The 17,578-nt window shown below is 35.8% G+C and overlaps 1 protein-coding gene across 2 annotated transcripts; it reads left to right on the top strand.

The window, feature by feature from the left end:
- Positions 1–1,622: 1,622 nt before the first annotated feature.
- Positions 1,623–15,400, top strand: LOC145632136 (protein SHORT ROOT IN SALT MEDIUM 1-like). Of its 2 annotated transcripts, none has more exons than XM_081684432.1 (22): positions 1,623–1,759; positions 2,453–2,526; positions 2,651–2,851; positions 3,818–4,102; positions 5,333–5,430; positions 5,675–6,334; positions 6,438–6,483; positions 7,192–7,284; positions 7,390–7,445; positions 7,895–8,012; positions 9,659–9,870; positions 9,971–10,034; positions 11,413–11,586; positions 12,170–12,200; positions 12,281–13,392; positions 13,477–13,551; positions 13,678–13,752; positions 13,826–14,197; positions 14,324–14,533; positions 14,617–14,658; positions 14,744–14,806; positions 14,901–15,400. In XM_081684432.1, exons 2-22 carry the CDS (start codon positions 2,455–2,457, stop codon positions 14,997–14,999), a joined length of 4,158 nt encoding a protein of 1,385 aa, XP_081540558.1. In that variant the 5' UTR covers positions 1,623–1,759; positions 2,453–2,454; the 3' UTR covers positions 15,000–15,400. The 2 variants fall into 2 exon arrangements, with proteins under 2 accessions (XP_081540558.1, XP_081540557.1); XM_081684431.1 differs by having other exon boundaries at positions 12,278–13,392.
- The last annotated feature ends 2,178 nt before the right edge of the window (positions 15,401–17,578 follow it).

Genomic DNA, 17,578 nt, shown 5'->3' with positions numbered 1-17,578 from the left:
TCTCGGTTTCCCACTAATTTATTGTAGGTTGTATGACTTTTGTTTTTGAGATATAATAATAGTAATAATAATAATAATAATAATAATAATAATAATAATAATAATAATAATAATAATATTAGTATCGTGGGTATTAAACATAGACATAATGTTGTTCGGGATACCCTAGTTGATGTTTGTTATCATTCTGGGATTTCAGCAAGGAAAGAGGTTGACATTGAGTTGTCTGGAGGGAACGACGAGGCCCTCAGAGCTGCTGATGTGTTACTTTATTCTTGGGATCGTGGTCGCGATGTCTGTGTAGATTTGACAGGATCTTCTCCTTTGACACAGTCAGGGCTATCTGACTTTATTCCTGGACGGGTTGTGGCTGATGCAGCTCATCGGAAGCGGGTTAAGTATGAGGCTCGTTGTCAGGCGATTGGATATGGGTTCATTCCCTTCTCCTTTTCTTCTTTTGGTGAATTAGAGAAGGAGGATGTTGCGTTGCTTAAGCGAATTCAGAGGTTCTCGACGACGCAAGAAATTGGAGCACGTGCTGCAGCTCATATTTTTACTAGGGTAGGATTTGCTATAGATAGAGGAGTGGGGCCCAGATTGTATCTCAGCTTCCCACTAATTTATTGTAGGTTGTATGACTTTTTTGTTTTTGAGATATAATAATAATAATAATAATAATAATAATAATAATAATAATAATAATAATAATAATGATAGTAATAATAATAATTATAATAATAGTAATAATAATAATAATAATAATAGTAATAGTAATAATAATAATAATAATTATAATAATAATAATAATAATAATAATAACATTAATAATAATAAAAATAATAACATTAATAATAATAATAATAACATTAATAATAACATTAATAATAATAATAGTACTATTAATAATAATAACATTAATAATAATAATAATAACATTAATAATAGTATTAATAATAATAATAACATTAATAATAATAATAATAATAATAATAGTAATAATAATAATAATAATAATAATAATAATAATAATAATAATAATAATAATAATAATAATAATAATAATAATGTTGAAATCTGCTCTGCTCGGCTTGGTTCTGCTCTGCTTTGCTATCCTAAAATCTGCTCTGGTTTGCTCTGCTGAAATTTAATCTGCTCCCTCTGTTGACCCCTGTTCTGCTCTGCTCTGCCCAAAATCTCAAAAGAACAGGATCTTAGAGTGTTGTGGTGAGAAGTTGCAAAAACAACACTACAATTATGTACTCCATCTATTTTTAAATACTTGCTCCATTTCTCCATGCGCGGAATTTTACGAGAAATTGGATAAAGTAATAAAATATGAAGGTAGTGGGGTATGTGGAAGAATAAAAAAATTGTAAAAAAAATATAAAGTAATAAAATATGAAGGTAGTGGAGGGAATTTGAGGAGAGAGAATATGAAAATAATAAAATATGATTTATGTTGGGTCCATTAGGTGAGAGAAATGAATTAAATATTGTAAAAACTTTTCAAATAAGAAAATAAAACAAATATTTAAAAAAAAAAAGTGGAGCAAGTATTTAAAAACGGAGGGATTATTAGATTAGACGGATTTATCCCTTTAATAACTGTGACGGCCACGGGTCATAAGGGATCCATAGAATTGCTCTCTCTCAAATTAGTGAGATATCCATTGAAGCGCACTCGACGTTCTCCATTGAAGCGCAGTTGGCGTTCTCCGTTGAATTCAGTTCTTGTATTCCCATTGAAGCAACTTCTGAGGTAAGTTGTTTGTATTTGTTATCATCATATCAAATATCTCTGAAATTATGAGATCGATAATTGAATAAAAAATCCCTATAATTATGAATCAAATTTGGTTGCTAATGTATTGCACAACACTTTAATGTTAGGATTTAACTATGAGATCAGAGCTCTTTTCCCTGGGCCCAGGGCTGCCGCCCCTCCTGCCCTGCCTCAGGGACGGGCCTGGTAGTTGTTTTTAGGGTTCTTCTTATATTGATTATTGACCTATTTGTTATAATTATTGATGTTACGAAATATTATAACGATTGATTTTATTGTTAGAATTTTGTTATGTGCTTTATAAATTGATAATCTTAAGCGAGAAGAATTTAATGTGATTTTTGGAGCCTAATTTGATAATTGAATCAAATTTGGTTGCTAATTTGTTGCAGGGTTTTGTTTATAATCCTTCAAAGTTAGGATGGAAGTATAAAAATGTAACTTTAATTCCCTGGGCTCATCAGGGAGGCCGCCCCTCTTGCCCCGGCTCAGGGCGGCCGCTACACCTGCTTTGGCAGTCGCCCCTATAGCCTTGGCTCAGGGATGTGCCTGGAATTGTAATGTTCATGCCACCATTAAATGCTAATCTTATTGGCTGGATGCGCATTGTTTATCTCGTATGTATATATATATACACGAACCTGATTTATTTGCCTTTTAACTTTGCAGAAATGTATTCCTCCAGAGGGAGTGATTCATATGGGCAGCAGTCGTACACTGCGCAATCATCATATGGACAAAATGTAAATACTATTGAGCTTACACTATGATATTTCTCTTTTTGCTTATCCATGTTTAAGGCATTATATGTCCTTTTAATGGGGGTTTTGAATCCAAAGCTCACATCTGCCTCTCTGTTTTTTGCAGCCTTCGTCTGCATATCCTGGGAGTTCTGCTGGTGGACCGGCTAGTAGTTCTCAGTTGACCATGGGGTCTCGACATCCTTCAATTTTGGGTGGTTCTCTTGAATCAGAACTTGGTGGGTTTAGAGCTCATCCTGCAGCAGCACAGTATGGAGGACAATATGGTTCTTTATATGGCCAATCTTCACTGAGTGCTGGTCAGCAGGTCAGTGAAAAGCTGGTATTAAAGATATTGGAATAATTGATGAGGTGGCATGATATTCCTTTCATCCAGGATAAGGTTTCGGGTCACTTATGTGCTTCCTTGGCAAACAAACCACACCCAAATCACCAGGACCTAGAGTTCAGGGTTGGTATACCTTGGAGGCTGGATCAAACCATGCTGTGGGGCTTTAATTTGATTACTTTATAAAATGGGAAGCATTATAAGAAGCTTATTGCTGAGCAATATTGTCTCATCAATTTCCCTCACAGCCATTTAGCATTCCTCTTTCTTTTGATCTTTGGCTTTTCGCCCTTCTGTTGTACCCATTCTATCTCTTTCTCTACTTCCTCTCATTCTAGACCCTTCTGTGTGGCTGTTCTTCCTCACCATCAGTATTCTTGTCTTCCTTTCCTCTTTAATTTCTTGTCCATTTCAGTTATTTTAACCAAATATAATGGTTTTATCTAAAAACCTGGTCTAGCTCACCCAGCTAGTTGAAAACGCTGGCAGAACTGCTATGGTGGTTTATGATTTCATGGAGGGAAAGAATATATAAGTTGGTGTGCTTGGGAGAGGGGGGGGGGGGGGGAGCCGGGGGACTGAGGGTTATTTTTATTTGTTTCTTTTCCTGTTCTATTATCTGTTGAGATTTCTGAACAACTAGCTTTTTGAAAATGGGGATATCAGTTTTTACTCTTTGCGTACTTTTTCATTCTCCTTTAATCACAATGTATTCCTTTTAATTTTTTTTGGGAAGTTGCAAATTTATTGCAGCATTACTTCATTTGACTAATGCCAACCCAATTGTTTTCCTCTGAATTATGATTGCTATTAAGCCTCGCATTTTAAACCTTATCAATCATTAATCGACATTGCCGTTGCTTGTCTAGTTTTAAAATTGCTTACCCATGTTAGCATAGTTAGTAGTTTTTGTTCTTTAATTATGTTGTCTTTTTGTTTCTGAAGGGCACTTCTGTAACTGTTAAGGGATCTGGGCCATCTACTATGGAAGGACGTACTGGTTATGGTTCAGGGATAGCAGATTCCCCAAAGTATACCGCTAAGGACTATGTGGCTGCTGCTAGCCATGGATATGGCCACAAATCTGAGCTTTTAATTCCTGATAAGATGGCTGATTATGTATCACTTGAGAGAAGGCAATTTGCTGAAAGGCAGGGGGGTTATGTGGGAAGAGATCTGCCAGTTGAGGCTGGTGGAAGATATGCTGATTCTGTTGGCTATGCTCATAAGGTATTTTTTATTTTGCCCCCCTCTTTCTTTGAATTTTTATGCTTGCTCTTTTGTTATCTTCTTTATTTTTTCCTTTTGATTTGGTGGTGGATAGAGGGGAGGGGAGGGAGGGGGGGGGGGGGGGGAGGGTTTTGGATTTGTTGTTCTGTATGCTGGATTACTTTTGTAATTCTTACTTTTTGCCGAATTGAGATTTTGCTTGCTTATAGTACCATTTGAACTATTTTTTAATGGTAAGTTTTACAATATTTGTTTACTGTGTCCTCTGTTGGTGGATTGTTATTTTAGCATACTTAAAAATCCATCTAAGCAAGTAGAGGTTCGCTTAATTGGCATTACATATATTAAGTAGTCTGTAATTGTAACTATTTTTTTCACACACAAGCCAAGCATGTTATCTGTTTTGATCTCCTCCTTGTTCATTAATACCATGGAGTTGATTTAAGAGCTGGTAAGTTGAGTGCTATTGCAGTCACTGGTAGGGAGATATATATGTCAATTTAAGTGCGTGTTGAACCAAAAGTGATCTGATTCTACCTTCTTACTTTTATGTTAGTTCATTGCAGAGTCTGAAGATGGTTGTTGCCATTTTTGTATGTTGTGTCATTTGTGTGTTCAGTGGTTTGTTGATTTTTGTTTTTGAGGTACTCCCTCCATTGTTATTTTCAAGTGTTACACTTGCCAAATGCGGCTGTTAAATAACTTCATTTTAATATTATATCTCTCCTCCCATGGTCCCCACTCAAACTCACTATTTTTTTTTAATCCCCCCCCCCCCCTCTCTCTCTCTCTCTCACATCCTATACTTTTCAAAAAAATATAAGCTCCACTATCTTATTCTAAATCCCAACTACCCCACTTACCTCTTATTATATTAAATTCCATTTGACTGCCTAAAACTGTGTCCCGGTCAAAGTGTAACACTGACAATAAAAATGAGGGAGTATTAAAATTGATGTCGGCTTTCAGTGATATTGTCACAACTCATTTTAGCTTCACGTCTGTAATGACTAATGATATAGACCAGCTGTTACTATGTTATTTTCTCAGATTAACTCTCTTTAGTACCCTTGTCGGAGATTGCTATCTACTTTGACAGGCTAAGTATTATACTGTTCTCTCTAGATTATAGAATTTGCTTGATTGAGGTGCTTGTTGTGGTTCCTGTTGTCCAACTTTTGTGGTCCATGTCTGGCAACCCGATTTTAATTAATTTTGTTTCTTCAACAGTCTGAGATGTATGATCGTCTGGATCAGGCTTCAATTCTTCGTCAAGAACATATGTTGAAATCTCAGTCACTGCAATCTGCTTCTCATGATGCTTCCAGGTACTTTTTTTTTATGTCAACTTTACTGAGTATGCAGACTCCTTGAAGTTTTGTTTTGTGGATAGCATCCTATAAGCTGTTGCTCTGAGACTTTTCTTCATGAATAGTATTGTCTAATTATCAATAAATATTGCTCCGGTTGTCAACCCCCTCCATGATTATGATATTGTGGTGCTTGTATGCAGCATTACCAATCACTATTTATTATTCCTCTTTACACTAAATAGCAACACGTTTCTGGCAGACAAGCTGATTATCTTGCTGTGAGAAGTGGTACATTTCGTCATCCAGTCCAAGAACTTGTGTCTTATGGAGGAAGACTTGAGGCTGATCCTCGTGTATCAGCTGTTGGGAATTCACCATATGGTGGACAACCAGCTCCTTCTATCTTGGGAGCTGCTCCTCAGAGGAATGTAGATGATCTTGTGTATGCTCAAACTTCATCAAATCCTGGTTATGGAGTGAGCCTTCCTCCGGGTAGGGACTATGGCATGGGGAAAGGGCTACATGGAACTGCTCTCGATTCCGACTTTCCCGGTAGCCTTTCGTCACGTAGTGGACTTTCAAGAGTGGATGATTTAAAAGACGATAGATATCCCCGGGTACTTGATGTGAGAGAAGATGAGCGTCGGAGGGAGCAATTGCGTGATAAAGAACGAGAAAGAGATAGGGATCGAGAACGGGAACGCGAACGTGATCGAGAAAAGGAGCGTGAAAGAAAGCGCCTTTTAGAGCTTCGAGAAAGGGAGCGTGAACGTGAACGTGATCGTGAGCGCAAACGAGCACTTGAAAGTAGACGTGATCGAACTCCACCAAAATCATCTAAGGATCGCCGCGGTTCCTCATTGACGAAGGATGAAAAACCCTCAAGACGGGAATCTCCTCGCCGTGAAGCTCTTCATAGGTGGATGATGATAGTTTGAATTTATCATGCTATAGTTCTCTATATATCCTTTCTCGCATATCCTGAAGCTTCTTTACTAACTTGTTGTTCTATTACGCTGAAGGATTCATTCACCTGTTAGAGAAAAAAGGAGGGAATATACTTGCAAGGTAAAGATATATCAAAAGAGCCTACCCTCTCTGTATTATAATTGTATCATCTAACCTCTCTCTATGGGTATCTGAAATTGGATGCTGCTTAGTTTTTTATCACATGGCTCCTTCCACTCCTTCTAGAGAGTTGTTAATTTCTGGCAAATCTTCTTGACTCTTGCCTTCACCAACTTTTTTCTTAATCATCTTCTTGGTACTTTCTCAAATGAGATCTTACAGTCTGAATACTTCCTTTTGAGCCTGACAGATTATGCTCATCCTTTTATTTTCTTTCCTTCTATAATCATGTACCTTCTTCACCTCACCTAGTCTACTGGGTTGCTCTTCTTCTTTTCCTCATCTGCAAATTTTACAACTCTCTTCCAATGTCTGTGCATTAATATATTCTAGTTTTTGAGTATTTGTGGTTTTTGAGTGCCTTTGGATGTATGGAATACCCCCAAGAGTTTTAAGAACATGTATCCATACATAACTAGCATGAGTTATCCGTAGGAGTTGATATCTCAGATTATTATTTTATTTGTAGCAATTTGATCGTTATTGTTAGCTTATATATGTGGAATGAAATGGTCTGCCACTGGTGTTCTTTTTGATTGGGCGTGCCTCAAATGTAGTGTAACATCTACCTAGCTCACACCGTAGCTGGAATGGTACTACAAATTAGCTTCTGCCTGACTCTGCTTTATAATTATCTTTTGTCATCAGGTTTACACTTCTTCTTTGGTGGATGTGGAGAGAGATTATCTATCACTAGATAAACGTTACCCAAGGCTATATATCTCACCTGATTTCTCAAAGGTTTGTCATGATGCAAATAAATTTTTTATTTATTTGAACTTGGTTTATTCCAGGGCTGCTTATTGAAATTCTTATTCCTTAATTTGATTGAATCCCGTTCCCTAGGTGGTGGTTAATTGGCCAAGGGTGAATTTGAAACTTCCGATGCACACTCCTGTCAGGTATCTGTACTATTTAGCATCTTTTCTCCACTCCCTCCTCTCTCTCCCCCGTTCTATTACATACCCCTAGGACTTTATGAATATGAAACAATACCTTATAACAAGTTAATATTAGATATAGGCCAAATAACTGAGAGTTTGTATTGTCAAATTATGCCATGCATGCATTAAGTCTAGTACAAACACTAAATGTCATCAATTCAGTTTTCCACTGTTTGATGTGCAGCGTAGTACCTAATTATATCAATTTTGTAGAGTTTGTTTATTTAGAATAGCTAAGGTATATAATACAGCAGGTTTTGGTGAGAGCTATTTAGGTGGATGAATCCGGTGTTTTTTTTCTTCTTTTTCTTGTTGCCCTATGTTTTTGCTTTGTTTCGTATATCCTTCGTAACTTAAATTTGAAGTTAAAAATTTCTATTTTGTTTCCCAAATAATTTTGGAAACAGTTTTGAGCATGATTTTGCGGAGGATGCGAGTGGCGCAGTTCAGAAAGATCTCTCTACAAAGCATTCTGATACAAATACTGCTAATCCAGAGCATAGGGGCACAGTGTGGAATGCAAAGGTGAATTATTTACCCCCTTTCCCTCTAGCGGCTAATAAAATATCTAAGCATAAAGGATATACGTGTGGAATTTTCCTTGCAAGTCCGTAAGTTGAAATCTTGTCTCAAACAGAGTGTGATTGAAAGCGGTCCTTACTCTATAGCTTATGGAGAATATAGTGAAATTTAATTTAATTTTAAAAGCTTCATGTAGTAGAATTAGTTGTCTGGCATAATCGACTGATCATATAGGAAAACAAAGGATGGCATGTTGCTGGGTTATTAGGCACTTGCAAATTTATGCCCCTTTTTGATTAAAAAATGATTTTTCATGATTATTTAGATGTTTGTGCCTGCCATCCTCATGACTTGTATCGTTCTCTATGTGAGGGCTTTGGAGTAGAGGCGTAGAGCCATGAAGTATTTAGAATTTTTTTTTTTACCTTATATTTAAAGAGTCAAGGCTTTTTAAAACCCATTGAAAGGAGAAATCAGATTAGCAGGTGAACTGGATAAGTGAGACTGTAAAGGACTGTATAAGTTATTGGAGAAATTGACCCAGCAGTTGTTTGAAGAGGCTATATGCATTAAAACCTTGGTTGCTTAAGAAAATATCTGTTTACCTATAAAATAAACATATGTCCATGCCCAAACCCACACACACACTTTTTGACATATACCCTCTATTTCACAAAGAACCACTCACTTTCCATTTTCGTTCATTTTCTAAACAACTTATAACTTTATTCTTATTTTGGCGTTGAATATGTGAAGTATAATATATCTTGTACTTGGCCACTCTCTCTTTTTCTGTCCCCTGTGTTCTCTCTTTTCCTTAAATCTCTCTTTATAAATACTATTGCACTAGAAAAAAGTGTGTGGCCCAATTTTTGACGCGCTATTTCTCTTGCAAAAATTTGTGTCTACATTGAGTACTTTGTGAAAGGAGGGAGTATCAAGATGTTGAAGATTTAACAAATGTCTAATAAGTAATAAGCTATATTATAATATTTTTATCTTCAATGTTTCTGAGTTTTCTTAACTTTTGAGAATATAGCCTCATCTTTCTGGCTCTTGTTATAGCTTTTGTGCTACTTGGCGATATTATTCAGACCATGAGGCTTTGTAGTGTGTGTTTTGAGCAAATTGCTGGATCTATTTTCAGTGTGAAACCCAAACCATCTTTATCTCCATGTTGTCTTGTATTCTGGCTGTATGCCCCTTTGAGGTGTCTCTTCAAAAACAAAGCTTTAGTCCCAAAATGATTTGGGCTCTGAGGAGTCTCATCAATTCCTTAAAGTTCGCTCCATTTTCCTTTAGGAGTGGTAGGAGTTGCAGCTTGGACTAAGATAATGCTGCATGTTAGAAATTCTAAAAATGTTACTGTGTGGGCCACAATATATTTAGTGAGGTGGTGGTGATTACAGCATTGGATTGTTACGTTTCACTTATATAGTATTGGAGTGTCGAGACGAGTTGAAACTTAATGCCTGTAAATATATTGTATGGTGAAATAGCAAGAGGCAATGCAACCACTGAATGTTTTAACTTGTTAACTTTTGAAGCTAGGTTAATCTATTTGGCTTATAATTTTTTTTGCTCTATTTATGACAAGATACAGATCCAGGATGAAGTTTAAGAGATTTGTTTATTTAACTCTGTCACAGATGATTTTAATGAGTGGGCTTAGCAGGGGTGCTACAGAAGACCTCTGCTCTGAAAAGCTTTCAGATGATCGCATACCACATATTTGCAATTTACTTAGGTTTGCTGTGTTGAAAAGAGATCGTTCTTTGATGGCAATTGGAGGCCCTTGGGATGCTGTTGATGGTGGAGATCCATCACTTGATGAATCTTCATTAGTTCATACAATCCTCAGGTTTGTGAATTTTGTGTGTCTGTATGTGTTGGACCTGTTGGTGGGATATTGTGTGTGATGTTCACATAATGTGAAGGATATGACCTTTTCTTTCTTGTAGATATGCAAAAGATGTGAGCCATCTTGATCTGCAGAATTGTCAGCATTGGAATCGTTTCCTTGAGGTAAAGCCTATGGAATGTTGTCTATAGTTTCTAGGTAGATTGTTTTGAATATTGTAAATGGGGAATTTTTGACTTTGGTATTGCTATGTATCATTACTGTTTGAACTGGGGTTATAGTTGGATTTAGTTGCTACACAAATATCTATAATCTTTTTACTATGCATTATGACTAATAAAAGTAATTTTGTCAATTAAACCTATTATTTACATATGTTATATCACCCTTTCATCCCCAACTTGCTAATTTCCTTAATGAATGCAGTCAGATGTAATTGTAACTATTGTTCATGATAATTTATGGATGTGTGCGCTGGCTTAATAATTAATTTATTTAATTACTGTTAATTTCGATATATCTATGTACTACGGTGCAGTGATTACATTAAGTAAGAATTTAGGATGAAGAAGTTTTGTTATCCATAGATGTTGAAGAAATCATAATATTAAATTTTTGATCGTTCGACTCTTCAAGTTAGGCTGATGACGATGATGTGTGTGTGTGTGTATATATTTAACTAGTAAATAGTATTTTGATTATATTATAGAAAATCCTCTTTGGTTATCAGACAAGTATAAGGGAAAAGAAAGATCTGAATTGCTGAATAATTGATTACAGAAACATGAGATGTATTTGTACATCATTCTTAAGGACTTTAGGTTGATTGCATGAGTCATTTGTTCTAATAATAAAACCTCCATTTCATATTATTTGTAGGCAGTGTATTATATCAATCAAAACCTCACTGGATTAGGATCCTTGTTATGAATTCTTCTGTTTGCCTAGCTGTACTATATTGAGGCTGCATCCTGTTATGCGACTTGCGTCATTTGTCAGTAATGACTTTTGTACTATCTTTAAGTACCTTTGGCCTCCGTTCAAAAAAAAAAAAAAAAGTACCTTTGGCCTTTTGCTGACATCTGATCTTACTATATCTGGTTTTGGGTTCTCATAACAACTAAGCTAATACAACCCCCGTTCTTTAATGTTCTTGATGCTTATTAATTGCACAAGATGAAATAAAATTGGAGTGAAAAAGTAGGATTGGAACTTGCTAGTGGAAAAAGTATGTATATGGGCAAATAATTATCTTTTTGTGTGGGGTAAGGGGAGGGTAAAAGTGTTATACATCATTGCCAAATATTGATAAAGTAGAAGTGTAAAGAAATAAGAGGAACAGAGTTACTGGGAAGCTTATTAACGAACAGAAAGGAATGGATGTAGTAGTACCTTGATTCTGCTGGCTTTCAACTGACATAGTTAGCACTTAAGCAATATGTCAGCTTAGCTTAGCTGGTAAGGTCTTTGTAAATTGTACCAATGAGATTAGGTACTCAATTACTAATTTGCTAAAGTCTTAAATGGTCCTCTGGTCTGCAGATACACTATGACAGAGTTGGGAAGGATGGCCTGTTTAGTCATAGAGAGATTACTGTACTTTTTGTTCCAGATCTTTCAGACTGTCTTCCTTCACTAAATGTATGGCGAGAGCAGTGGTTGGCACACAAGAAAGCTGTTGCAGAGCGTGAGAAGCTACTCTCTTTAGGAAAAGAGGTTTGTCTTGTGAACAAAATTGTCTGCATTGTCTCAATGCTTTACTTTTTGTATGTCATTTTTTTAAGCTTCAAAAACGCACTTTATTTTTATAATGCTTGGACTTATGTGTGAATGCTGGACTTGGGTATGGAATAAGACTCAGGGACCTAGGTAACAAGTGTAAATTTATTAAAAGTACACGGAGCCTTGGGTATCATCTTTTAGAATTCTTTTTAATATTTTCTTACATTAAATTTTTAATGTTGTATACTTATTAATCGTATTTAATTTTTTAGATCTATTGATTTTACATTATAAAATTAATAGGAGTAACTTGTTTACCTAAAAGTTTACTGTAGAAAGCAAAATAATATAATAAAAGGAATTGCCCCCCTCCCCCTGGTCTGTCAAAAAGTATCCCTTTGGCTTCTCCAATTGATCGTGGTGTGCTCTGGACATTATTATGTGTTGCTTATTACACTACAAGCTATAAGATAAATCTTTGAACATATGATTGTCAAGGCTATGGTTGTATTACTTGAATTATATTAATTCCTGAAAGCTTTCTGTTTATTGATGCTCTTTGCATTATTCGATGCAGAAACCAAAGGACAAAAGAGACCCCCCTAAAGGTACTGGACTTTTTTGTAATGTGATGCGCAGTAGTTATTATCTTATCATATGCAGTAAATATATTTTCATTTTGTAGCAGAAAGCAGCTCTCCACGGGATTCTAAAAAAGCTGAGAAAAAGAAGGAAGTTGTGAACACAGAACAGGCATCCAATGTTCATAAAGAAAAAGATGGAGACTTAAAGAAGGCTACCAAGACTGATAAAGATGGAGAAAAAAGTATCAAAAGTGCTGAGAAGAAAAAAGTGGATGAGCTGACTGAAGAAGCTAACAATGTAGAAAAGAAAGGGACAGGGGCTAACACTAGTGCTCAGAAGGGTGTGAAGCCTGCTAAGAAAAAAATTGTTAGGAAAATTGTCAAGCAGAAGGTTACTGACAAAGTAGTCACTGGTGAAAATGGAGGTAATGATAATAGTAAGTTGGAGGATAAGCTTGTTGAACCTATGGGTATTAACTCAGAAACTGGTCAGCAGGACACATCACCTGCAAATGCCACTGGTGTTAAAACTTTTACAAGAAAGAAAGTAGCAAAGAAGCTATCAGAAGCTGATGCTGCTGTGAAAGAAGTGGACAAAGAATCTGGTGTAAAAAGTGAAATATCACCAGATTCTTCTGTAAATAAATCAGAGGAGAAGACAGATGCAACTGGTATCACTGTGGTGCGGGATGGTCCTGTAAAAAGAGTAGTGAAAAGGAAAATCATTAAGAGGGTGCCAAAAAAGAAGGCCACTGGTGTAGTAGCCAAGACTGTGACTAGCCAGGATGCTGGAAAGTTAAGTGGTAATGTAAGTGATGCTAAGGTTGATGGAGACAAGACAAGTGAGGGCGGAAACTTGGTAAAATGTGCTTCTACAACACTACCTGGAGTAGAGAGCTCTCAAAAGCACGATGATGCGGTGTCATCTAGTAAAGTTGGGAAGAGTGCTGACCAGGTCAAAGTAAAGGAAGAAGATATTCTTGATGAGAAGAAAGTTTCTGAGACTAAAAATGATGCTGTGAAAGACATCCAAGCTGACTGCAAGGAAACATCAAAGGTTAAGGCTAAGGTAGCGGATGGGAAGGAGAGGAAGGAGAAGGATAAAAAAGATGAATTAAGAAGCAAATCAAGCAAAGATTTGGATCGAAAAAAATCAGATGAACCTCCTCGGCATCCTGGGCTCATTTTGCGAACAAAAAGTGGCAAGGAGACCAAAGTTCGTGTTTGTTTTTTCATTTCTGTATTATTAAAATATTGTGTATCTAATATGCCATTGCCTGATTATGGAAAATTACTGCAGCTGCGATCATTGTCACTTTCTCTGGACTCACTGCTGGATTATTCTGACAATGATGTTGAAGAAGAGACATTTGAGGTCTGTTTAATTCTCCTGACCCTGCCCCTCTCCTTCAAACAATCCTTTCCTGTGCTGGATTCGACTTGTTATGTTGTATCAGTCTAATCTACTAGTTTTTTTATGATGGTTTTTTCATACTCACAGCTCTCAGTATTCGCGGAGTCTTTCTATGAAATGCTTCAATATCAGATGTGTTGTCGTTTATTAACATTTCTACAGGTATGGATGTGTAGTTTCTACTGGAATTTGTCTTTCTAGTTAGTACATTATGTTTACATGGCTACTTTTACAGAAATTGCGCGTTAAATTTGTCACCAAAAGAAATAGACGGAAAAGAGAGAGGGAGCAAAATGATGAGAGAAAGAGAAAGGAGAAGGCATCAACAAAGCGTGTGAAAACCGAAGATATTCCTACTGAAGAGAAGTCTAGTAAACCTCAGCAGAAAGATGAAACTATTTCTAGTGATGAGAAGCTGATGCCTGAGGAGGATGGCAAGGTTGTAAAGGGTGATGAATTAGAAAAAATTCAAGATGCTGAAAAGGATATAGTAGAAGATGATGAAGAAATGATAGAAGAGGAGGATCCAGAGGAAGATCCTGAGGAAGATGATGAAGATGATGAAGATATGCATGATGCAAGCCTTCAGAAAGACTCCCCCAAGGAGGTGAATGTTTATAATACTTTTACGTATAATGTTTTAGAATTTTATCTGAAGTTCAGTTTAGGAGCTTTGTACAACTATTTGCTCACTTGCTTTCGCCATTGACTTGTCATGTGTTTTCTTTCGTAGAATATTGAGTCGGGAAATATTGATGCTGAGCAGGATCAGAAACAGGATGAAGAACAAGATGCTAAAAAGCAAGTTGCAGAAGATAACGCCTCATCTGGTGAGAAAAAAGCTGGCAGTGATGCAGAGGCCAGTAAACCAAAGGAAGCGAGAGCTGAGATTGCAAAGAAAGCTTCAGCTGAGAAAGCACCAGTGGACAAAGAACTATTACAGGTAACTTTACAACAACTTAGAGTTGAGTTCTCTTTTGAATTGGTCACATCATTTTTGCTGATAGTGGTGGTTCATGTTATCAGGCGTTTAGGTTCTTTGATCGAAATAGAGTTGGCTACCTCAGGGTAAGCATGTAAATTTATTGTCCGTGTATCATAGCAGTGTAAGGTTAACTTAATCATTGACTTGGAAATGTGTTCCTGTTTTCAGGTGGAAGATCTGAGGGTGCTAATCCACAATCTTGGAAAATTTTTCTCCCACCGGGATGTGAAGGTTAGAATATGCAGACATTATTTTGTTTTCTCTCCCGATGTTGCTCTGTAATTTGTAATTGAGGATCATGTCTGCTGATTGTCTTATCTTCTAGGAACTTGTGCAAAGTGCTTTGTTGGAAAGCAACACAGGACGGGATGACCGTATACTGTACGAGAAGTTGGTGAGAATGTCAGCTGACATGGACAAGTAATTGCTGTTTGGAATTCGATTTGATGTAGTTGTACGATGATGCCTTTATACTTTCTAACCTTGTTTTGTTTCAAATGAGGTGATGATAGTTCTTAATGGTAATTATTTTCAGATAGAAGCAGGTGTATTTGGGTAGTGAGAGATTGTTATATATATCCGGGAGTGCGGTACACCCAAGGGTATTTGTTTGTTCATTTGATGATAAAATGAGCAATAATTATCGAAATGAGCAAAAAGTACTCTTTGGTGCACTGTGGACCCGGGTGTATAAAACAATTTCTATTGGGTAGTAGTTTCAAAATTTGTTGGCACTCGGGTGGTAAATTACGAAATTTTTTTATTATAATAATTTTTTGCCCCCATCTTGTGGAGTTGTGTTGGTCAATTATTAATTTTTATCAATCTTGATATTGGATTGAATAGTTATAGAAATTTTAATCTATAACATCCCCAAATTAGTACTTACATTCTTAGGGTCTGTTCTCATACGTTGAAATTCAATTCAGTTCAGCTCAGTTCAGTTTAGCTCCTAATTTCCTTCTCTTATAAAATATTCAGTTCAGCTCAGTTCAGTTCACCTGAGCTCAATCAATGAGAACATGCCCTTAATCGTCATTATAATCTATCTCATTTCAGTGTTTTGTAGCTACTTAAGTGCTTGTTTGGTTGAATTTTTGAATATTGCATTGGTAGATGCCTTTTCCATGTAGCTGTATAGCCTGTATATTCAAGGAATTGCACATTTTTGCTTGGAGCAAACTTTTTTTGTTCTTTGAATTTACAATAAATTTACTGTGCATTTTCTTTATACCATGGGAATTTACAATAAATTTACTGTTTGGAGAAAATACAATTTTATCTTGATGAAAAACAAATTTTGTTTATCTAATGACATTTTCGTAAATAAATCAACAAAAAAATCTCAGTCAGCATCACATTTTCGTAAATAAGTCAACATTTGTGGGACCTGTATATTAATAAAAGTTGTTCACTTATTTACAAAAATGTCATGCTAACTGGGATGATTTGTTGATATATTACGAAAATGCCATTAGATAAAAAAATTTGTTTATCATGAAGATGAATGGGGCTCCCCCGTCTTAAGGGAGAAAATAGGGCAACTTTTAACTTGTATTGATTATCTTTGTGCATTAAGAAGTGACTTTTAAGGGGCAAGTTCTTTCAATGGTAACAGATTTGAAGGGTAATATGGTCACCAATTATTAAAATTATTTTTTATAAGTTACTTCACAAAGAGAAACTTCCTCGGACCAAAAAAAAAGTGACTTAGGGGTCGTTTGGTTCATTAGGGAAGTGTAAATTCCCATGAAATTACAATTTGTAGGAATTAAATTCCTTTGTCAAAATCATGGGAATTCATGAAATTTGTTTGGTTAAAAATGGAAGAAGTAAATTCCCATAGGAATTGTAACTTACCAAGGGGGGGTTGGGTAAGTTAATTCCCATGTTTTGAGGGAAGTCAAAATTCCCATGAATTGACATTGCCCCCATTTTTACTTTTTTGTGTCAACCAAACAAGAAGTTCAAAATGAAATTCATGGGAATTTTGAATGCCCACAAGATATTAAGCCAACCAAACAACACCTTATTTTGTATCAAGGTGGTATATGTCTCCGCTATGACTATCTCTGTCAGTCCTTTCTCCCTTTGTTTCTCTACAACACATTCTCTTTCTTCTGCAAGTATGAAGTATTCCTACTTTCCGTTACATATTATTTGCAACGATGTGACATATAGTATAGAAGGAAAATGTCTAATCATTGCAAATAATATGTAACGAAGGTAGTATATATATTGATGATTAAAAATATTATTAATCAAAGTTTTATATTGACATACGTGTTAAGTTGAAACACGACATTTATTTTAAAATAAGGGACTATAAAATATCATTCAAAATGCATGTCACGAACTCACGATACTGTGTTGCAAGTGAAAGGAACAAATGAACAAATTAGTAAGTTATATGTCAATGTAATTGTTGATACATTTGACAGTAGTCCACAATACCAGTCGATAAGGCTGTGTTAGAAACTCATGTCTATTTTCTTTCTTTTTCTCAAACTTTTTTGGGTTTATTTTTTGTTTTGTTAGTATGGGTCAGCTTTATTCTCATCTAACTGTGGAAATATAGATATATCCTCTTATTTTGGTAGCAATTATTAAACAAGGGAGCATTAAATTCAGAGAAGTCATATTTTTCTTGGCAACGTCCAATAATAACATACAAGTCATTTTCGTGAAGGAATCCTAAGGACTTTTATTTATGGAAAGTGGGCGAGTGTGGAAAGTTAGCTCATTAGTAGTTAATTAATACACCAGCCCATTCTCATCTTATGCCGTCTCTCATTATTGAATTAAGTTTTTGACTTATTTAATGAAATATGTATCAAGGCGAACTAAATAAATATTACTCCGTATCTCACAAGACTATATTTATTGATAAATTATTAGTTGTCATTCTTATTTCAAAAAAAAAAAAAAAAAATTAGTTGTCATTCTGGAGAACGCCTAGATGGCTAAACCCATACTTAACACAATAGGATAGACCCTTCGGCC

The sequence above is a fragment of the Chenopodium album genome, chromosome 5 (genome assembly GCF_948465745.1).
Source record: "Chenopodium album chromosome 5, dcCheAlbu1.1, whole genome shotgun sequence".
NCBI classification, from domain to species: domain Eukaryota; kingdom Viridiplantae; phylum Streptophyta; class Magnoliopsida; order Caryophyllales; family Amaranthaceae; genus Chenopodium; species Chenopodium album.
Note: the sequence above shows the minus strand (reverse complement) of the source record. Positions and strands in the feature narration are given on the sequence as shown.

Excerpts from the sequence above, each read along its gene's own strand:
- LOC145632136 (XM_081684431.1), top strand. The coding sequence starts at position 2,455 with ATGTATTCCTCCAGAGGGAGTGATTCATATGGGCAGCAGTCGTACACT. Across the intron at positions 11,587-12,169 it reads TACTCTCTTTAGGAAAAGAG|AAACCAAAGGACAAAAGAGA; the intron begins GTTTGTCTTGTG and ends TATTCGATGCAG. Across the intron at positions 13,753-13,825 it reads GTTTATTAACATTTCTACAG|AAATTGCGCGTTAAATTTGT; the intron begins GTATGGATGTGT and ends CTACTTTTACAG.